General features: G+C 45.3%; 1 protein-coding gene across 1 annotated transcript; it reads right to left on the reverse strand.

The window, feature by feature from the left end:
- Positions 1–9,946: 9,946 nt before the first annotated feature.
- On the reverse strand, positions 9,947–18,187 carry NRSN1 (neurensin 1). Its single transcript, XM_053980108.1, has 3 exons — positions 18,012–18,187; positions 12,572–12,769; positions 9,947–11,541 (listed from the first exon to the last, which is right to left on the reverse strand). The coding sequence occupies exons 2-3, from the start codon at positions 12,758–12,760 to the stop codon at positions 11,143–11,145; spliced, it is 588 nt and encodes a 195-aa protein (XP_053836083.1). The 5' UTR covers positions 12,761–12,769; positions 18,012–18,187; the 3' UTR covers positions 9,947–11,142.
- Positions 18,188–19,285: the final 1,098 nt, after the last annotated feature.

Below are 19,285 nucleotides of genomic sequence, written 5' to 3' on the forward strand. Positions count from 1 at the left end.
CACTTCAGTGCTTTGCTGAACCAAGCTCAGAATTCTTGAAACACTGAAGTAAAAAGGAAATATTGGCCTGGGAGCTACTGGAAGCTATGGGGGCCATAAGGAAGTGGACAGGATTTGGAAAATTCAAGAAAGAAAATACAAGTCTAGAGTGCAACACATGACACCAAAATACTGAAAGGCTTTAATATTAACCTGGTGAGCAGAAAAGTCCCCCAGCATTGTCAGATGAGGCTGTCAGAGGACATTGCTTGGGACTGTCCTGCAAGAACCAGACTGTGCTTAGAAAGCCACAGATGAACCTCCTCCACCCAGCATCTACAGCCTGAGTGTGGCAGAGTTGGGTCTCTCTGCCCTCCTGAGCTCTCTGCCCTGCAAGGCAGGTTTTTCTCCCCAGCACTGCCAGCATGGATATGGTGGTGTTCCAGGTGGCTCCCAACCCTCTCCACTCCTTCAGAAACACTGCAGGACCTTTCCTCCCTCCCTCACCCCTCCTACACCAGCTCACCCCACTGGCTGCACATTCTGGGGGCACAGCCCCAGGAGGGTGAAAGGCAGCCCTTTGCACCTCTGCCAGGCCCTCCACCAGCCTAGACCAAGGGATCTAGGACATGGAGGTGCCCCCATCCCTCCCTGCTGGCAGGCTGGCTGCTCCCTGGCCAGGCTCTGCATATGGAAATCATGGAGTGCATGCCTCCTGCCAGCACTGCTTCATGCCTCCTGCTGTATCTGGTGGCTGTTGGCTCCGACTGACCCACCTTCCAACGGGCACTGGCATGGAGCTGAGGAAGGCACTGGCACATTGACTTCTCTCCAGTATGGCCAGTGTCTGTCTTGTGCGAGTTGGACACAGATGAGGGGAAAGGTCACCTCCCACCACATGCTGCTAGAACTTTGCCTACTGCAGCCCAGGGTTCTGTCAGCCGCCTTTGCCCCAAGGGCACTTTGACACCTTCAAATTGGGGCTCATCCTCTGGTGCTCCATGACCCAAGTGTTTGCACAGTTGCTTCAGAGCTGGCTGTGCCCCAGCATCTGTTGCTGCAAGGGTTTGTCCCTCCCTGGTGTTGGAGACTGAAATATTATAATTTGTGGTTTAAACATCTTCATGAATTACTTTTGCCTATTGTAGCAAAACTGTATAAAAGCAGCAGAGAAGACCACCATTCCCTGACTAAGGCCCTGCACTGCTTGTTGATGGAAATAAGATAAAGTGACTCAGGTCTAGGTTGGGGGAAGAAGAATACATTCACAGAGGGATCAAGCTTGGCACCCTTGAGGTGGAGACCACAGCCCCAGGGATATCAGCTGCCAGACTCAAACAAACCCCTACACCAAAGGAGGGTGCGAGGAAAGGTTTTGTGTGGTAAAAAAGCCTCTAGCCAGAGGCAGTGAACACCCATCCTCTGCTGTGCAGAGGAGCTCAGCTCTGGGGCCCCTTCACCCCAGGAAAAGCCACATCCACATGAAGGACAGCAGAGGGGGTGTCATGGCCCATCAAAGGTCCCTCTGCAAAGGAGTCTCCAGATCCTGCACCAGAGCACCGAAACATGACACAACAGATTCACAGTGTTGCAAGGGACAATGTCAAACTGGCTCCCTGCATGGGAGGTACGTGGGCATTCCCACCTGGCTCAAATATATATTAATCCATTGAATTCTATACTTTTCAGCAGCAGGAGGTGGGGAACCCTCACTACCAGATGGAGAGGAGCAACGAGACGTTGCTGGGACCCTTGGGAGGGTGATATGTTCCTACCTAATCCAAGTCACTCTCCCCCTGTGTCACCCCCACCCTCTCCCTCATTTTCCATTCCTTTCTTTATTTTTCTTTCTCTTTGCCTCTTTTACTATTAAATTAAATATATCAACTTTTTTTGGCACAACGTCTAACTTCATTTGGTTTTAATCAAGCTTTGGGGTATATTTTGAGCCTTTCGGGGTTTGATCCATTTTATTCACAGAGACATTTCTTTCTTGGCTCCTCTGTGTTTAAACTGGTTTGTAACACCTGGGTGCAGTACTTGGCTCTTGCCCTGGTTGAGCTGCAGGCAGTTCTTGCCAGCCCCTTTCTTCAGACCATCAAGGCCTCTCTGCTTGGCAGCAAAGAGCAGTTTGTACTCACCATTTGGAATAACGTGACTTCTTCCCCATAGTGGAGTATAGTGTTGAGACATTAAACAAAAGGTTTTATAAGGATCTAAGGGAAAGTACATTTCTTAAAACTCACTGCATTGCTTTCATATCTTAGTTTAGGGCTATTCTTGTTTTCTTCTTTCTCATCCTATCTCTATCAGAAACTAAAAAAATCCTGTTCAGATTTTAAGATTTTAAATATGAAACCATTTATGTTTCCTTCTTCTCCAAGGCCATTCAACATGGTAGAATGAAAAAGCATTTCTAGAAATGCATATTCCAATTTAAATGCTACATGTGGAAAGACAATTCCTGTCAAATGCTAAAACCACCACCACCTCCCCATATTGCACTCTTTATTTTTAAGCAATTTTTAAAAATGAGATTATTTTTAAAGATACTTGTCATTAAGAAATTAACTCCCAATTTCCCTTTACTCTCTAGCTGAGCAAGACTTTCCCACAATGTGAGTATCCCAGTGGCTGGAAACTGTGTCTGCTTGGGAAGAAGTAAAGTGGTGTGAGTCTTTGGGACTCCTGCTGGAGAAGATGGGAACAGCCAGCCCCAGGAGGGGAGAAATAAGCAGTCCAGCCTTCAACTGAAGCAGTTTTGTGGATGAATCAATTGAATGTTGTAGAACCAAAGAACTCAACAAAGTCAATGCTTGAGATAGGAGGAAATTCTTGTTTTATTACCAAGTACTTAGGGGGTGGGTGGTACTTCAGATGAGTGAATTCTCCCACTCTTGAGAGAAGAAAACATGTTCAGACTTCAGTAATACATAGACTTTTCTCCTTGTATTAATTGGGAAGGACCTCTGATTTAACTAGAGATTTGAGTGATTTAAACTCCCCTGTCTCAGTGATGAAGTGGTGGTATCAGAGATAACCAGTCACACTGCCACTGCACTTTGGGTACTTAGCTTGGTATCCTCACAAAGACGTTGCCCTTGCTTCCTCTGCTGCCATGGGTTGTGGTTTCATCACTGCATACAATCTCCTCATCCTTCGGCTTCTCTGCTGCATTTGTTTCTTCCAGTTTGGTTGGAAGAAAAGATACTACTAAAAATAATGCATGTACCACATTCTCCCTTATAAATTGTTGATTCAAGGCTGGCATCCTTAGAGTAACCTGAGATTTACACCTTCCTGTCATTCTCTTATTGTTCCCACTGAACCCCACAGAGTTAGCAAAAAACAGAAATTACCTTGGTGAGACAAGGGCTAGGATTTGTGTTCACTATTTAAAAGTAGTCTCCTTCTGCAGTGAAAGAGGCACTGGTAAAGACTATTTCTCCTTTTCATGCAGCACAAGGCCTAGTGCAAGATGAGCAAAGAGCTCATAGTTCAAAGTACCCTGACCCTGTGACTGTAGGTGGCTTATCCCTGCACAAGGAAGGTAGGGTAGCTAAGCCTCTTGGGTGCCTCTGGCTGGGGGCCTCACCCTCAGGCACATCTGATGCTTGCAGATGGTCCTGAGTGTGTGCGAAGGGAGGCAGATATCTGTTGTAGTAGCATTGTGCTTGCTCATGGGGATTAGAGCCTTTCCCTGGAAGAAACATCCCAAGTATAATTTTCTGTAGAGAAACTGAAGCAGAGGTGTTTTTGCATAAAGGAGTGGTTTGTTTGTATGTTTGTTTGTTTGTTTTGGTGGGGGGGGGGGTGGGTAGATAAAGCCCTTAATATTGGTATTAAGACTTTTTTCACTCACTAGCACCTCTCTACACTTGAATGTTCTGCTCCTGTCCCATGGCAGGGAGAGCCCCTGAGCATGGCTGCTGGGGCTGGGCAGGTGCCGGGCAGTGGCTTGGATGGTGCGTGTGGGAAGCAGATCATGGTTTGCTGACTGACCTAGTGGTATTTGCCACTGCTCTCAGACAAATGCCTACTCCTCTGGAAGCTTCCAGCAGGTGAAAAAACTACACGCAACACTGCCTTATGAGGGTTCCTGTACCAAAAGAAGTGACACATGTGTCAATGGCATATGTGTCCGTGGGTATTGGCCTCCATGTGATGCTCCCAGCAGCTTTGCTTTTTTAACTGCTCAGCCCTGCATAGAGCAGGGGGCCAGTGAGCCAGTGCTAGATTAGTTCCCTTCCACATGGGATGCAGAATGCAGTCCTTGACACCTCTGTTCTCTGCACTTCGCTGTGAGTGTGCCTCAGTACAGGCCTGATGTGCACAGGAAACGTGGCCAGCAGCCTCCTTACAGAGCAGATCTGGAGATACTTTAGTGTACACTTTGAGTTTCTTCTAAACCAACATCTGTGTGATCCACAGCTGGGTGTTTTAAAGATTAGGACTTGATGGGCTGGTCTGCACTCTTCCTGGAGAGAGGTTTGGGACCTGCCTTATATATGCCTGCTTGTTGGCTTGCTTGCAGACAGCCTGCATGAGGAGACTTGGCAACACACCAGACAACTAGAGACCGGAGCCTTCTCAACATGGATGTCATGAATGTATCTGCAGAGACAAAACAATCTAGCTATCAGGTCTGGAGCTGCTTTTGAGCTGGGGCCTTCAAGGTTTATGCCAGTGGTTCAGGCAGGTGAACTTCTGTGTGGTTTGGAGAATGTTTTCCTGTCATACTTTTGGCTAAACACATATGGTGCCTGAAGAGCAGTGAGTTTAGTTCAGAGAGCCATGCTGAGGCACTCCTCAGAGGGCAGTCACTGCTGCTGGAGGGGCAGAGGAAAGTCAGAGGACTCAGACAATGCTCCATGTCAGGGCAAAGATCTGTCTACATCTCATGTAAGACCTACGGTCAAACACAAGACATGTTTAAACCAACACACTCAATTATCACTTTCCAGTTACATGATCACCTGGAGGTCAGAGCAAACTCTTTGCCATCTATTCTCTTTTGAGGTTAAGCTAAAGACAGGCTGGCTGCATGTGCTGTAATCATCTGTCTTTAATTGGTTTTCACTGCAAGGGACCAAGCTCTTACTGCTCCTCCCCTGGCATAAGATGGTGAAGTCTCCTGTGGAATCCTCTGACTCCTCCCCTCAGGGAAATCCCCAAAGTCTTGCTATGAAGACTATATCATAGAGTTTTCCCCACCTAAGCTGATAGAGAGGACTTAACCCATGATGCTCTGCAGCACTACTGCCAATCTCCATTAGATTGCCTCCCTCATTGGCCAGTTGACACTGCCATCCCTCATCCCCCCCTACAGGGCCCTTTGCCCTGCCCTTTGCCCATCCCTGTGCTCTCAGGTCATTGGTCACTGACCCCACACTTAAGTTGGGCAGACGACGTAGTCTGGTCTTTTGTCTCTGCTCCCTTTGGCGTGGTGGATGCAATAAAACCTCACTGGAATACATCATACAAAGACTCTTCCTGTCTTTTCTTCACTGAGCTATCTGTGGCATGTGTGTGTGCATGGACTTGAAATGGCTGTTCTTGTGGCCTTACTCTGAGCAACTTCTGAAGGAGATGCCTCAAAGAAGGTTGAAGCATTTCTACCACCCTGCCATGCTGCAACAGTCTCCCTCTGGGGAAATCTTAGACCTTGGCTCTCAGGGCACAAGGGAGTTCACATGGCTGCTATGGTGATTTTTGGAAGAGTGCTGGAGCTGCCTCTGCCCTTAAAGCTCAGCTACAGGTCAGAGCTAAAAGCTGTCACTGGCTTCTGTGGCTGTCCTGGGTCTCAGTGAATGCCTCTGCTCTGATTTGCAGTGATGTGTGCCTTGCTCAGGGCTTTCTCAGTCACTTCTGATATGCAAGGGGATGTGCAGATGAACCCACTCATTTGTGACCTTACAAAGCAGGGAGCCAGATGAACCCACTCATTTGTGACCTTACAAAGCAGGGAGCCAGAAACCCAGTCAGCCTGTATGTGAGGGATACTGGGGCACCCTCTGAATTGTGCCCCTTTGAGATAGTAGCTCTGTTCAGCAGTCTTTGAAGTGATGATTTTTGTCTTACTCCAGTTTCAGAAGTGCCTTTGCAAGGGGTTATTCAAGAGCTGAACCCGTTCTGAGCAAAAGCTACCTGAAGACATTTTTCTTACCATAGTATCCTAAAGGGAAAAATGTGTCCTCGCATTATAGATGATGCACTTGTCCAACAATAAGGTCCTTATGCTTGTCTAGCACTGGGGGCCCTCATGCTTGTCTAGCCCTGGGGGACAGAATATTGCTGTCAAAAGTTGATTTTTTTTTTTTTAATGTTTTAACCATAGTACTTACGTTTTTCTGGTCACAGGTTTTAGACCTGCAGCAAGTTTTTCTATGCTTTGAATATTCACTGACTGTCTCTTCTGATATTCATTGACAGATGACCACAACAACACCAAAATATCCTTTTGGCCTCAGGCTGAAGGGTGCCTTTAGCTAGGAAATGGCCTAAAGTGATGAGTGCCATAAGTTTTGAGGCTGAAATTGCTGAAGCAGCATAACATACATTGTTAAATTGACTAGCTTATTAGCATTGTTTAAAACTGATGTCCCATCTATATTTGCAAAAGTCCATGAATGGAAAATTATAGAAAACAAAAAGAGTGCCTTCAAAAATCAGCTATAAATACTTAAGAAAAAAACAATAAAAGAGGTCATTTGATGCTGGCTCTTTTCTCTGAAGGGCTGTTAGAAGTACTCACCTCACCTACTGTCAATATGCAGAGATTATTTTCATCCCAATACCTCTGTAAATTATCTGACAGCAAAACTGAGCTTTGGCCTGCTTAATGTGCATCAAGTGAACTGATGCAGGAAATACACACTGTATGGTCTGCCACGTGTCCAGATAAGAATTGAAGAAAAATGAGGAGGTGGATGGATTGTTTGCCCAGACACCAGAAGGCTCCAGAAGAATCACACATGGTCTCTAAATATTGGAAATAGGAGGAAACTTGGTGGATCTTCCCATTTTGAAGATTGAACAATGATTTTCCTCTGGGACAAACTGTCCCAGGGGGATGAATTGGCAAAACACAAGCATTGTTTCTCTAAGAAGTGCATGGGCATTAACCCCAAATTGACTGGTGCAGGATATGTTGCTTCCTTCAGCTGTGTAAGGTGTAAAGGGTAGGACATGGAAGGGGTGAGGCTGTGCCTCTACAGCCTGCTCATGCATTGTCTCTCTGCCCCTGACATGCCATGAGCTGAGGGCATCCTGCTGTGTAATGGCAGGATGACCAGTCACTGGTGAATAATCCCAAATGCTAATTCCTTTATTTTATCAAAATTGTTCCATTCTTAGCCCTTTTAGAAAGCTTCTGGGAAAGTGCATCCAGCTAAGGTACTTGTAGTCTTTTGCTGTCTCCTTTGCATTTCATGTCCTCAAGGGCAGAGAGGCCTCCCTGGTGTGCAGGTTGTGCTGCTGCTCCACCCCTGCCAAACCTCTCTCTCTGCAGCCTCCCCATTCTTCTGCTTCTGCTTTCATGAAGAGCTGTTTGCTTGTACTTGTGCATGATTAAAAGTCTCATACTTGGAAATGGTAGGCTGAGGCTGTAGCTGAAACTGGGAATTAAATCTGCTTACAGGCAGCTCAAGAGGAGGAATATTTCCATCTCTGCCTTTTGCAAGTGATTCACCATGCACTAGGAAGAAATGGAAAATAAAGGAGTCGAGACAGCCTGGAGAGTGGAGGACAGAACAGATGCTAACAGAAGCCTTTTCTGCACAGTGTGCTGGGGAAGCAGAGCTAACCTTCAGAACATCTATTAACCAAAATGAAGCTAGTAATTACCACTCAGATGAAAATTGTGATTTCTTTCACTACAATTGCAGAGAAAATGGTGTTGGGCTAGGAGGGATTGTACTGTAATTTCAAGCCAAATGTGGCTAGAAGAGGGGCGAGAAATAAGGTGAGCATGAAGAAACAGAAAGTAGCCTCTGGAGCAGGGACGTCAGAGAGTTGAAGAAAGAAGAGCTTGGCTGCTTAAGCCATTTCATTTGCATTGGGGTCTCCATTAACGTATCCTTTAGAAAGCTGATGGCAGTCAGTGCTTGGAGGGGAAGTCCCAGGCAGTCCCATAGTCAAGTGTGTGCTGCAATTTAATGGGGATGGGAAAAGTGAAAAAGTTACATAGTGGGGAAATTGATATGTGCAGGGACAGATTACCCTCAACCTCACTAGAAATTTCCCAGGGAGCCTGACTGCCTCTTGCTGGTCCCCATCTGGAAGCCATATCACATGCGTTTTCCATAAGAACAGCACACAGTACATTTCCACTGCCTTTTTCTAAAGCTTCAGTTCCTCCTCCAAATGGTGAAGTTGGTAAAATATTACAAGAAAATGGATCTTAAAAATGTTCCTGAGGTGTCCTAATTTTTCCAGTATGTGATTTCTTAACAAAGCAATTTAGTAACAAAGCAATTTTCTGCTCAATATTTCTACAAAAGCTGTGTGTGTCACTGATTCTCTGCTGTGAAGGATTGCAGCCTCTGGTGGTCTCAGTTCCAGAAAAGCTCCAAGCAACCAAAACAAGGGTTTAATGAGATGAAATGTGTGTGGCAATGTTAGCCATGACAGCTTTGCTGCTGCTGTTAAATCCCAAGTGCATTTCCTATCCCAGCAAGCTTCAGTAAAATCCTCAAGGGCATTTCTTTTCTTCTTAACACCTGGGTAATGCCATGCCATGACTCATCTGCTTTTGTACTGTCAAAGCATGTTCAGTTCTGTGCAATGTGACTGAGCACCTGATATTTGGATCCGCTCTATCCTGTTGGGTCAGTTGTCCTCTGGATGAAAATTTTGTGACACTTGCATGTGTGATGGAGTGTGTTTTAAAGAAAACTATGCACCCATATAGCTAGTTTGGGTGAACAACCCCAACCTCTGCTTTCTTTTCCAGATGGATTTTCAGTCAAACTTCCAGTACAGTGTTAACAAAATGCAAGTGAAGAGAAGGGACTTGGCTACAGGAGGCCTCGCTCTCATCTCCTTCTGTGAATTTCACTGTAAAACTTAAAATGTCACATTTCCTCCATGCACAATTAAAATGTCTCAGTTGAAAAGGCCAGAACAGCTTGACTCTGCTGCCCACACACCGATAGCCTGACAGCAGTGAAAGTCAATGGCAGTAAACAACAGTCCTTGCAACCTGGACAGGAAACGCTGAGGACCCTTTATACCTGGAATAACTAATAGCAGCAGTGACAGCCTCTCCATGTGTCTTGTGAGTAATCAGTACCCCTCATCTCTGTGCTTGATTGTGGCAGCACATTTCTCTTTGATGGCTTTCTTTATAGATACACAGCTCACCTTGCCAGTCTTCTGATCTTTTCCTCTTTAGCATTGCTTCATCTACTTCTCCTCTGGGATTACAGTCTTATTTTGAAGTACTGGGTGCAATGTGCCTTTGCATTTCTAATATATGGGTGCCAGTGAATTGCCAGATGCCTTTACACCTCCTTTCTTCCATTCTCTGTGACCTTGTGTGCATGTGAAGAGCTCTAGACTGTCCATCTTTTCAGTGCTAATGCTTGGACTCTGCAATTGTGTTGCCAAGATGGGAACTTTCTTTGCAGAAGAAAATTTTACTTCCCATGGTACTGTCGGCCATGATAATTATTGCAGATTCAGCTGAAATTTCCAAACACATACAATCTGGCTTACTGATGTTGTAAATCTGAACTGAGTGTCACAGGCCACAAAATGTTTTATGAGCAAGTGAAAGAGCACACCTCTTACCACATACCTGCCATTATTGTCGCAGAATCTCTTTGATTCAGCACCAAAGTGGCTTCCTTGCCACTGTAAGATGAAAACAGACTGCATTAAGAGACCAGTGAGTTTCAACTGCTGATTTCTCCTTTAAGCAGTGCTCTTAAATTTTTTTGACTAGAAAGAAACTTTTCACAAAATTCATGGGTGGCTCACGCCTAGAATTTTATTCAATCCATTCAAAAAATAGACAGAACTATAAGGTGGCACATATTGTCAGAGAGTACAAATGTCACATCTTTCTTTATACAGTTTAATTTAAATCCATAGAATAAGACAGTAAAATAATTGCCCTGGGTGAGAAAATAATTAGAGGTCTTCCATGAAAGGACAAGTCTTTAGATAAGCATTTACACAGATGTACTTGGTTAAGCATAACTTTTTCTATTCTCTATAAAAATATAAACAGCATTTCAAAATGTTTTTAGATACGTATATTGACATCATCTAACATGGCACTGATGTACTGACAGAATACAGGGCTTGAGCATGTCAAACCACATTTATTCATTCTCACCCAGAAAAAACAAAAACATTTTGTATTAGCCTCAACATAATAATCTAATGAAATAAACAATATCAAAGCAAAGACACACAGGTATGATGTTCCTCCTCCCACAGGAATTCCTTATCTTTATTTTGTTTGTAGTTTTTGCTAACACGGCAATGACTAAGACAGAAGTGGCACTTTAACATAGGTTAGAGTTGTTAACTCAGGATCAAGTATAACTTGCCTTTCCCAGGAAGTTACATTGCTGGGAAGTGCCAGGATCAAATTAAGGGCTCTCCCTGACATATATGTTTTACCTGTGCAGTATTACTTTGATACAGACTGTAGCACGTGACAGGAGGACAAGTGCAAACTACAAGGGCAGAATCTTGGCTTCCCAGACAGCAGAACAAGATGGGAAATGTAAGACTGAACAGTATTTTAACGGCAAAAACTCATAAAATTTAAATTAATGAAATTGAGAAAATAGCAAATTCATCTAAACTTTAAATAGTGGGATGTAGAGTGCTCCAGGTACAGCTTTAATAAGTGCACCTTAGGTTTCCCAGGGATGCAATTTGATAAACTAAACACCTAATAAGTGTTGCAAGAACTTACTGTACCTACACAGATTAAAAGGTTCAAATGCACTGAATATATTAGTCACAGGTCTAATCACAAAATTTCCTTTTTCCCAATCCTAAGTTTTTACCAGAGCAGCTCCCCCATTAGCTGCATGTTTATATAGCAGAGCACTCAATGTTTTACTTGACTAGCACAGATGCCAACAAGGGCTGGTATTTTCCACTTAAAGTGATCTACAAGAGAAACAAAACACAAGGGAAGGGTCAGGTTTCAGATAAAGGCTGGACATTTTGAACTCTGGACAAAGTGACAGGTATCTTTGATTCTCCTGGTGCTGGCGCTTTTGTGACTGGGCTTGCATGGGCTTTTATATCAGCTATTCTCTCTTTAAATCTTTGCTGGAGGTACTTCTCTTCTTTGGAGTAACTTTTAGCAAAAGCAGACATCAGCAGACATGCTGCCACAGTGGACCCTCCAACACAGAACAAGATTGCTCCTGCCAGCTTGCATATATCAAGGGACCCGTTGAACTGAACAGCACGGGTATCCACAACAACAAAATCATCCTTCCCAAGGGCTTCGATTTTCGGTGGCACAAGAAAACCCACTACAAGAACAGCTACACCTATCAGCATAAAAGCCATCCCAGAGATGAGTCCGACCTGGAAAACAAACAAAGAAACAAACAAATCCCCAATTAATTTCCAGTTTTTCCATTTCCCTTCCCAGTTTTCAGTTGGGAAGTGGTCCTAGGAGGCACTTATCTTTCACTGTGTCTTGCAGATGCAGTTCTCTCTCTTAGGAGAAAGGGGGTATTTTTCTTTTAGGATATATGAGGACCTAGTAGAACTAGAACATATGGAAAAATGTTCTTTTTACAACTCATATTTATGTAATTGAGTACTGACATTTCTGGAAACAATGGAATATGCATTCCTATCTCTAAACAGCATTACATGCTGAAAGGCCCCATCAGAGAGAGGATCAGAGTTTAATCTCAGCACTGTGTAAGTGATTATTTCTTTAGCTTTAGCTGGTGGTTAGCACCAACAGTTCAGTCCCTGCTAGTAGTCTGTCATATCTACCACTTGCTTTTACTTTATGAAATGTCATTCCTTTGCAGGCACTAGAAGGAAGTTGCTATTGCCATATGAACAGGTTACAGAGTGTTTATAGCACATTTCAAGTGTAAGTACAAAATTTGGTTCACCCAGAATGTTTCTGGGGGTAGGGATCATCATGGGGTAGGGACTGCATGGCCTCACAGGTCCCACCCAACCTCTGCTCTTCTCCAATTCTGTCAAATTCCCTGGCCTTAATGGAGATCTTTTGATTTTCTTGATCCCTATGTCACACTCTGCTCTTAACCTACCAGTCCTGTTCCCAACAATCTGGAAGGACTTCTGTAGGTGCAAAACAGAGGTAAACCATACTTTCAAGATGTACATGGGGTTCCCAGACAAGACTTTGGTTTTTCAGTGACATTGGGACAGAGCAACTAGATGATCCAAAGGCCCCAGGGAGCTGACATATTTGGTAAGAGTGCTCTGCTTTCAGACATAGTTATTTGGCCACCTCAGGCAAAACTGAGCAACAAAAGGCCTTTCTGGATGAATACTTAATACAAGTAGTTACACAAGGAAAGTCTTGAAATGGGAGTGTCTCTCTCCAATAAAAAGCAACAGGAAGTACCTTCCAGAATACAGAGCTCCACCTGCTCGGCGATCTCTGGATCTGAAAATCATCCTCATACTCCCAAATTGAAGCTGTGCAGTCCTCATAAAACTGATGCAGGTAGGACCGAACTCCGTAGCGCAGGTACCCTCCCTCAGTGCTGCCCTGCGCGTGCTTGGACCCGCAGATGTCAGCATAGGAGCTCATCCTTCCTACCTGCAACGAGAAGTTTCACACAAAGCAGATCATTATCGGTGTGGTGGACAGACCAAAGATGGCTGCAAACTCTCCAGATGTGATGAAAACAAAAACGGCCCAGGAGAGACCTTTCCTTCATTTTTTTCCAAACTGAGAAATGAGCTGGGTACAGTTGCATGCAGTGACTCAGCTCAAGCGAACCCAAGGAACTCAGTGACTTGGCACAGCACAAAGGTGCTGCAGGGAACATTCACTCCCATACACAGGGTGCTCACTCCCCATCTTTCACACTAATTTGCTACTGTGTTTCCATGGAGACTGAAAAAAGCAGGATATGCCAGGTAACAAAATCCAGCATCCCTCAAGGGCTCATGTTGCCTCTCTTCCAGACTGTCTCTGTCAGTCTCTGGAGTTTGCCACCCTATGAACTTTCCAAACTGCTGCATAAGAGGAGGTTTTTAAAATGTTTTTTTTTTCTGAGCTTTTGAAGTGCAGGACTAAGCATTGATATACCATTCACAGCCATGGCAAACAGAGGCAAAATAAGTCCTAGACAGATTAAGAGTATATAACTTGTATTTAAATAGGAATAGTTATTAAAAAATTAAAAATGGAATGCATTAAAAGCATCAATCTGCTCAGTGAGACCGAAACAGAAATACTAAGCTTACAGCCAAATAGTGCTCTCTTGAAGAAGTTGATGCCCAAGTTCCTGCTACCTTTAATAAAATCAGAATATTGCCTGCTATGAAAACTACCAACAAAGTTTCTTACTCTTTCCATTTCATGTAAGTTCTCCTAACACACAAAATCCATATTTAACTATGCAAGTCCAAGACCTGAACTTGCTTGCGTGAGTGTGATGCTATGAATTCACTGAACTAATACTAGCCCCTAAAAACAACTTGAGCAATAGCTCAACATCACTTAGGCTCATTGGCTTCTCTTTAAAAAAGTTTGAAAAGCTTTAGTCCAAAGGGAACTGTTAATCAGAACTAATACCTGAAAGTCATGGCTCAATTTATATCAGCTTCAAGCAGTATGTCAGATTTCTGCAGCAATTTCACTTAGAGGGAGGGAGGTTTGATGTGCTCATGGGACCTCGCAATTTTGCAGCCCTACAGACCTTTGCTTTTGGGAATGAGTGATCCTTCTAAGTATTAAATACCTGAGTATGCAAACATTCAAATTAAGGAGAATGCAGAAAATGTTGATGAGGAATAACAACAGTCTGACTGAATCTTTTGGCTGGCTCTACTAGAAATCAGTGCTGGTGTAAACACTGAACTTCCAGCCTCTGGGAATCTGTTTGTGTTCTTGGCTCACGAATAGAGTGGGATTTGCTTTTTCTTCTTTACAGAAATCCTTTATCTTGGGGTTTTATTTATTTTGTATATCTAATACGCATTTAGTTTGGCATTTCATGATCTCAAGATCTTAAGAGTTGCAAACATCTCTCATACAACCCAGTGATAAGGTTTCAAGGCTCTCACAGAAGTCATGACTTAGTGGAGGAGGCAGCCCACATGTTGCTGGGAGACCTGCCACAGACAAGAGGGAACTTTGATAGTTGCAGGGCAACAGGGCAACAGGCAGCACCAAGCACAGCTGCTGTCAGGAGCCCCTTTTTTGAACTCCTAACTGCCTCTGTACTCCCTGCAAGTTTCCCTTTTCCACCTGAGCCGCTGTAAAGCTTCAGGAAATTAAAGAAGTGCTCTCCAAGTCTGTGGATGAGCTTGCCCTCTGCTGATAGTACAGCACCAGTGTCTGTCAGAGTGTGCTCAAGGTGCTGGGAATGGTGGAAAAACAGGCATGGTGGAGAGAGACCTCCAGACAGCAGGAAACTCCTGGGCAGCACAATCTGCTCACCAGGTGAACTGGGAGAGCTTGGCTCTGGGGCCACCCTGTGTCAAGTTGTACATAGGTAACACTGATGTTTCCAACTACAGTCAATATACTAAAAAACATTTGTTTGTTTCATGGTTTACACCTAGCTGGCAGCTAAGCACCTTACATTTTAATACTAAATAAAAAAAAAGAGAGATAAAACCCAAGAAAAAGAAGTGATGCACAATACAGTTGCTCAACACCTCAACCAATGCCAAACCTTGTCCCCAGACTGCCATAATCTCCTTCCTGGTAACTCCCACTGTTTCTCTACTGGGCATGATGGTCTATGATGTGGATTATCCCTTTGGCTAGCTCACATCAGCTGTCTTCCTCCCATCTTTTTGTGCAGCTCCTCACTGGCAGAGCATGAGAAACTGAGAATGTCCTTCATTTAGGGCAAGCATGAAGCAACAACCAAAACACCAGCATGTTATCAACAGTTCTCATACTGAATCCCAAACACAGCACTGTAATGGCTACTGAGAAAAAAGTGAACTCTATCCCAATTGAAACCAGGACAGTTTGTTGTGCTTTTTTTATCATGCTATGAAGTTTTGAACACTATCATTTTCTGAGGTACAAAATATATATATAAAATTGTGATATGTATGTAAGTATATAATCTGGACTATTGTGGGGAAAAGCTGCAAGTTATTTTACTTCTGGAGGCTCTTTTTGTTTCCCTTAGGAAAACTCTTTATTCCCTACCCAAAAAGAGAGAACAAGAAGTCCTCTTTATTCACTGCCACCATTTATTTGACAGCTAGCTGTCATCTTTAACAGCACAAGCACTAAGGAGTTCTCATAAAAGCAGAGTTCTGCCTACCTCATAAACATACCTCAAGGGGAGAGGAGAAGAGGAAAAAATTGTGCAGTTTACCATAGCTGCTCCAGCTCTCTCATGTAGGGTCACACTGCCTATACCTCAATGATAAGAACACTTTGAATCCAACCCCCTCAATCCATCTTTTGGTTAAGCAAAGATTACATCTCACGTATCAGAAATAGAGGTCAACTAAAGTTCTGCAGAGACTCATTCTCTTGGGTCCTTACTTAGATCTTTATTCTCACATCAACCCTACCTTCTTAATAAATTATGCTTAACTTCTGGCTAACTTAAATCATTCAGGTAAGCAAATTTAGCATCATATAATGAGCAGAATGGGAGGTATTTTCTTCAGGTGTAAGCAAGTCCATAAAGTCAACTCAGGAAAGAACCAGAATTAACATGACTGGATAATGTGGCTTGCCAAAGCTTGCTTGTATTACTCCAGCTGCCAGCACCAGCATTCATAAAGTAGGTGAAGCACTTTGCTGAGTCTGAACCAGCAACTTCAGTTATTGTGATAAACTTAAGAAAACCTAATGTGACATGACAGAGACCTGTATAAACATTATCTTGCATTCATTGCACTGTCTATAGGTTTAGTCAAGAGAGAAAAAGGAGGATGCAATGTTTCTAACAGCTTGTAAGGACCACACAGCTTACATGACACTTAGATTCTTTTTCTTTAGCAATGTAAAAGGCTAATAGGTGGTTTTGGTCAGGTATATGAGGAAAATTATAAATAACATCTGGGAGGTGAAACAGAAAACAAAAGAATGATCTTATGCTTGAAACAGTTGTGATACCATCAACTAGCATGACCTTTTAAAATGGAAGGAAAAAAAAAAGAAAAAGGACTGTAGGAATCATTAATTCTTTTCAAGCACTCCATAATTTTAATTCTACTGAGCATTTCCTTCATGGTTAGAAATAATCTATCTTTTGAAAAGTATCTTGCCCTTAAGAGAGAAGGCAGCTCCCCAGCCCTATATGAAGCAGCCTGGTAATCTGGGCTAAGATGGAATCTTTTCTCAGCTGCAATGTAGATGTAATGTTATTGCTACCTACAGATAGGGCACAGGAACTGAACAGTCAGAGAGAAAACAGTTCTCCACAAGTAAGAAGGAAACGTGTGTCACAGCACCAATTTACATTGGATGAATAAATACTGCAGTAGCTATGATCTCTTGAGTGTTGATGTGTATTTGCATGTCTTGCCTTCAGGGCTGAGAAACTAAACACTGAAATGTTGAGAAACTTTTGCTAAAAAAGAGAGTCGCTGTTATCCAAATCTGTGTTACCCACAATCTGAAAACATACATCCATGCTGAAAGAAGCAGCTTAATCATTAAGTTTTTTCAGTGCCTAAACCCAAGGTGCTCAGGAAAATGTGGGATGTAGGATCACAGCTTCAGAGAACACCACTGCAGAGTAGCAATCCATCCCCTAGCAACTTTTGTTTCCATGGCAAAAGCTGTCCTGTTTACTTTGAGCTTTACTATCCTCTGCTGATCTGGGAAGATGTGATTGGATTGGTGATCAGACAGATTAAATGATGAGCAAGCTCCACGAAAAATTACCCAAAAAATTTTCCAAATACTTTGTTTTATTGTGCCAGGATTGAACACATTTTAAAAAATTAAAATGTAAAGAATTGTCATTTAAAAAGCAGCACAAAAGGAAATAAAGATGTGTCATTGCTCTGTGACACCACACTGCCACCGAATGTAAACCAGGAATGATGATGGTTGGAACAAGTGAAGTCGCCCTCCCCCTTCTTCAGATTTACATACTTTGACCCTTCTGTTCAAAAGAGCCATGTTTCCAGTCCGTACCTACAGAGAGCGTTCCTTGTGAAGGGGGAACGCTGACATATACAGCCTGCCTCTGACAGCAGCCTCCAAGGTGGCTTTTCTGATATCTCCTGAGCTCCCGGCGCTTCCCGGGCCGGCGGCGGGGCCGAGCCGCGCTCCGTCCGTCCCGACGCCCTGCCCTCACTCGGGGCTGAGGCGCTGCCAGGGGCACCTGCTGCCGCTTCCCTGAGGATAGCCGGGATGCCCGGCTTGTTCCGACAGCCAGTTCTGCTCCCATGCCCTGCACGCGGGGTGCGAGCAGCATCTTCTCCTGCGTTCTGGGGGTGGGGGGGGGCGGCGGCCCCACCCGCTTCGCCGCCGCCAGGGGCCGGGGCGGGATACTCTCCATCTCCCGCTTCCCGGTCGAAGCGGAAGAACTCCGCAGCGCCCGGACGCTGGCGAGATGTCGGCCCCCGCGACCCTCCCGGCCCGCGGTGCCCCGGTGGCAGCGGAAACCCGGGTCCGGCCACCCCCTCCCCGACCCCGGCGGCAGTAGGGCAGCGCGGCACCAGCCTGCTCGGGGAGACCCGCGTCCCCCCCGAGCCGGGAGGCGAAGCCCAGGGCGGCCGGTGCCTTCCGCGGGACGCTCCGCGCCGTCCCCGCGCCGTGAGTCCGCCGGCGGCTACAGAAGCCCCGCCGAAGTGCCGAGCCCCAGTCTGCCGAGGGGCCGGAGCGGTGGCCCCGCGGTTACCTGTCCCTCCCGGCGCTGCCCTCGGCCGGCGAGCCCCCGCGCTGGCGGCGCTAGCTGCGGCTGTCCCGGCCCGGCCCCATCTCCGCTCTGCGCCGCGCCAGCCCCAGACACCACGTATTATGTACGGCCCGGAGCGCCGCTCACTCCCGCGCCGTGCCTGCGCACTGAGCCACCGCCGCCGCCGAGCGCGGAGCGGCGCCGGGACAAGCTCGCCAAGCCCCCCCCGCGCTCGCCACGCCGCCCCCGCCCAAGGGCGGCCACCCGGGGGGGAGCCCGGCGCTCCCCAGCTGCCGACGCTCGGGGTCCCGCCGGCCGCGCCGGGCAGGCCCGCAGGTGCACGCCAAGGTCACGGCGATGCCCGCCCTGGGTGTAGGCGCAGAGGCCTCTGATCGCGCCCCGCACACCTCCTCCCCCTTGCAGTCAGCATGGAAAACCGCAGGAACCCGGTGCTGTGCTATCTGTCCAGCCGAGTGGACAGACGTGACAGAAAGTGTCCTGCGAAGGATAAGGCAATGAAATCTGGGGGTTGGGGAAATGGATCACTCGGCATGAGACCGAGGGGGACTCCTCAGGGAGACAAGAGTGAGACTGAGGGTCAAGCTTTGTTGTCTGGGTGCTGCCCTGATAGCAACAGGTTGGTTGTTCAGTGGGAAAAGATGGCAAGAATACAAGTTTGAGGGCTAAGGAAGCTACTGAGGAAAGAGCTGGAGATGCTAAAGTGAATCTCACAAAGATGCAGTATGTAATTCCTCTGAAAAAATAAAGAGACTGCAAAGGGCACGAGTTCTAAACACTCATATCCATATGGTGCACTAAAATAAACACAGAAAACAGAGTGTTGTTTCATGCAGAAAAAGTGGAAGTGCATTAAAGCAAAATGAAGTCATATTAGCCAAAGGAAAAACAAGGTGCCTTAATCACTATAGTATATAAAGAAGGTGCCTTAATCACTATAGTATATAAAGAAGAAGGCGAGAGTGATGGTTTCATTAATAGCCCAAGCTTCTTCGGAAAAAGCCCTGCATTTCATGACGACAGTGAGTTTGGATAGTTGCAAACTAGGAATCATAAAAAGAGCAAGTAAGGGGTTAGATTTGGAGGAAGAAATGTTGGTTTCAGTGTATTTCATCTTGTCCTTCCAAAACTGTTATGCCTCTCTTGTTTCAGGCAATGAGTAATGCCAAAAGTGTTCCCCTGACCTAGCAGAACTACTTCACAGCAGTATACAGTGAGTGTAATAAGCATACCCCAGCCCACAGCAGCTAGCACGTAAT

This window comes from Vidua macroura, chromosome 1 (assembly GCF_024509145.1).
Source record: "Vidua macroura isolate BioBank_ID:100142 chromosome 1, ASM2450914v1, whole genome shotgun sequence".
In the NCBI taxonomy this organism is placed as follows: domain Eukaryota; kingdom Metazoa; phylum Chordata; class Aves; order Passeriformes; family Viduidae; genus Vidua; species Vidua macroura.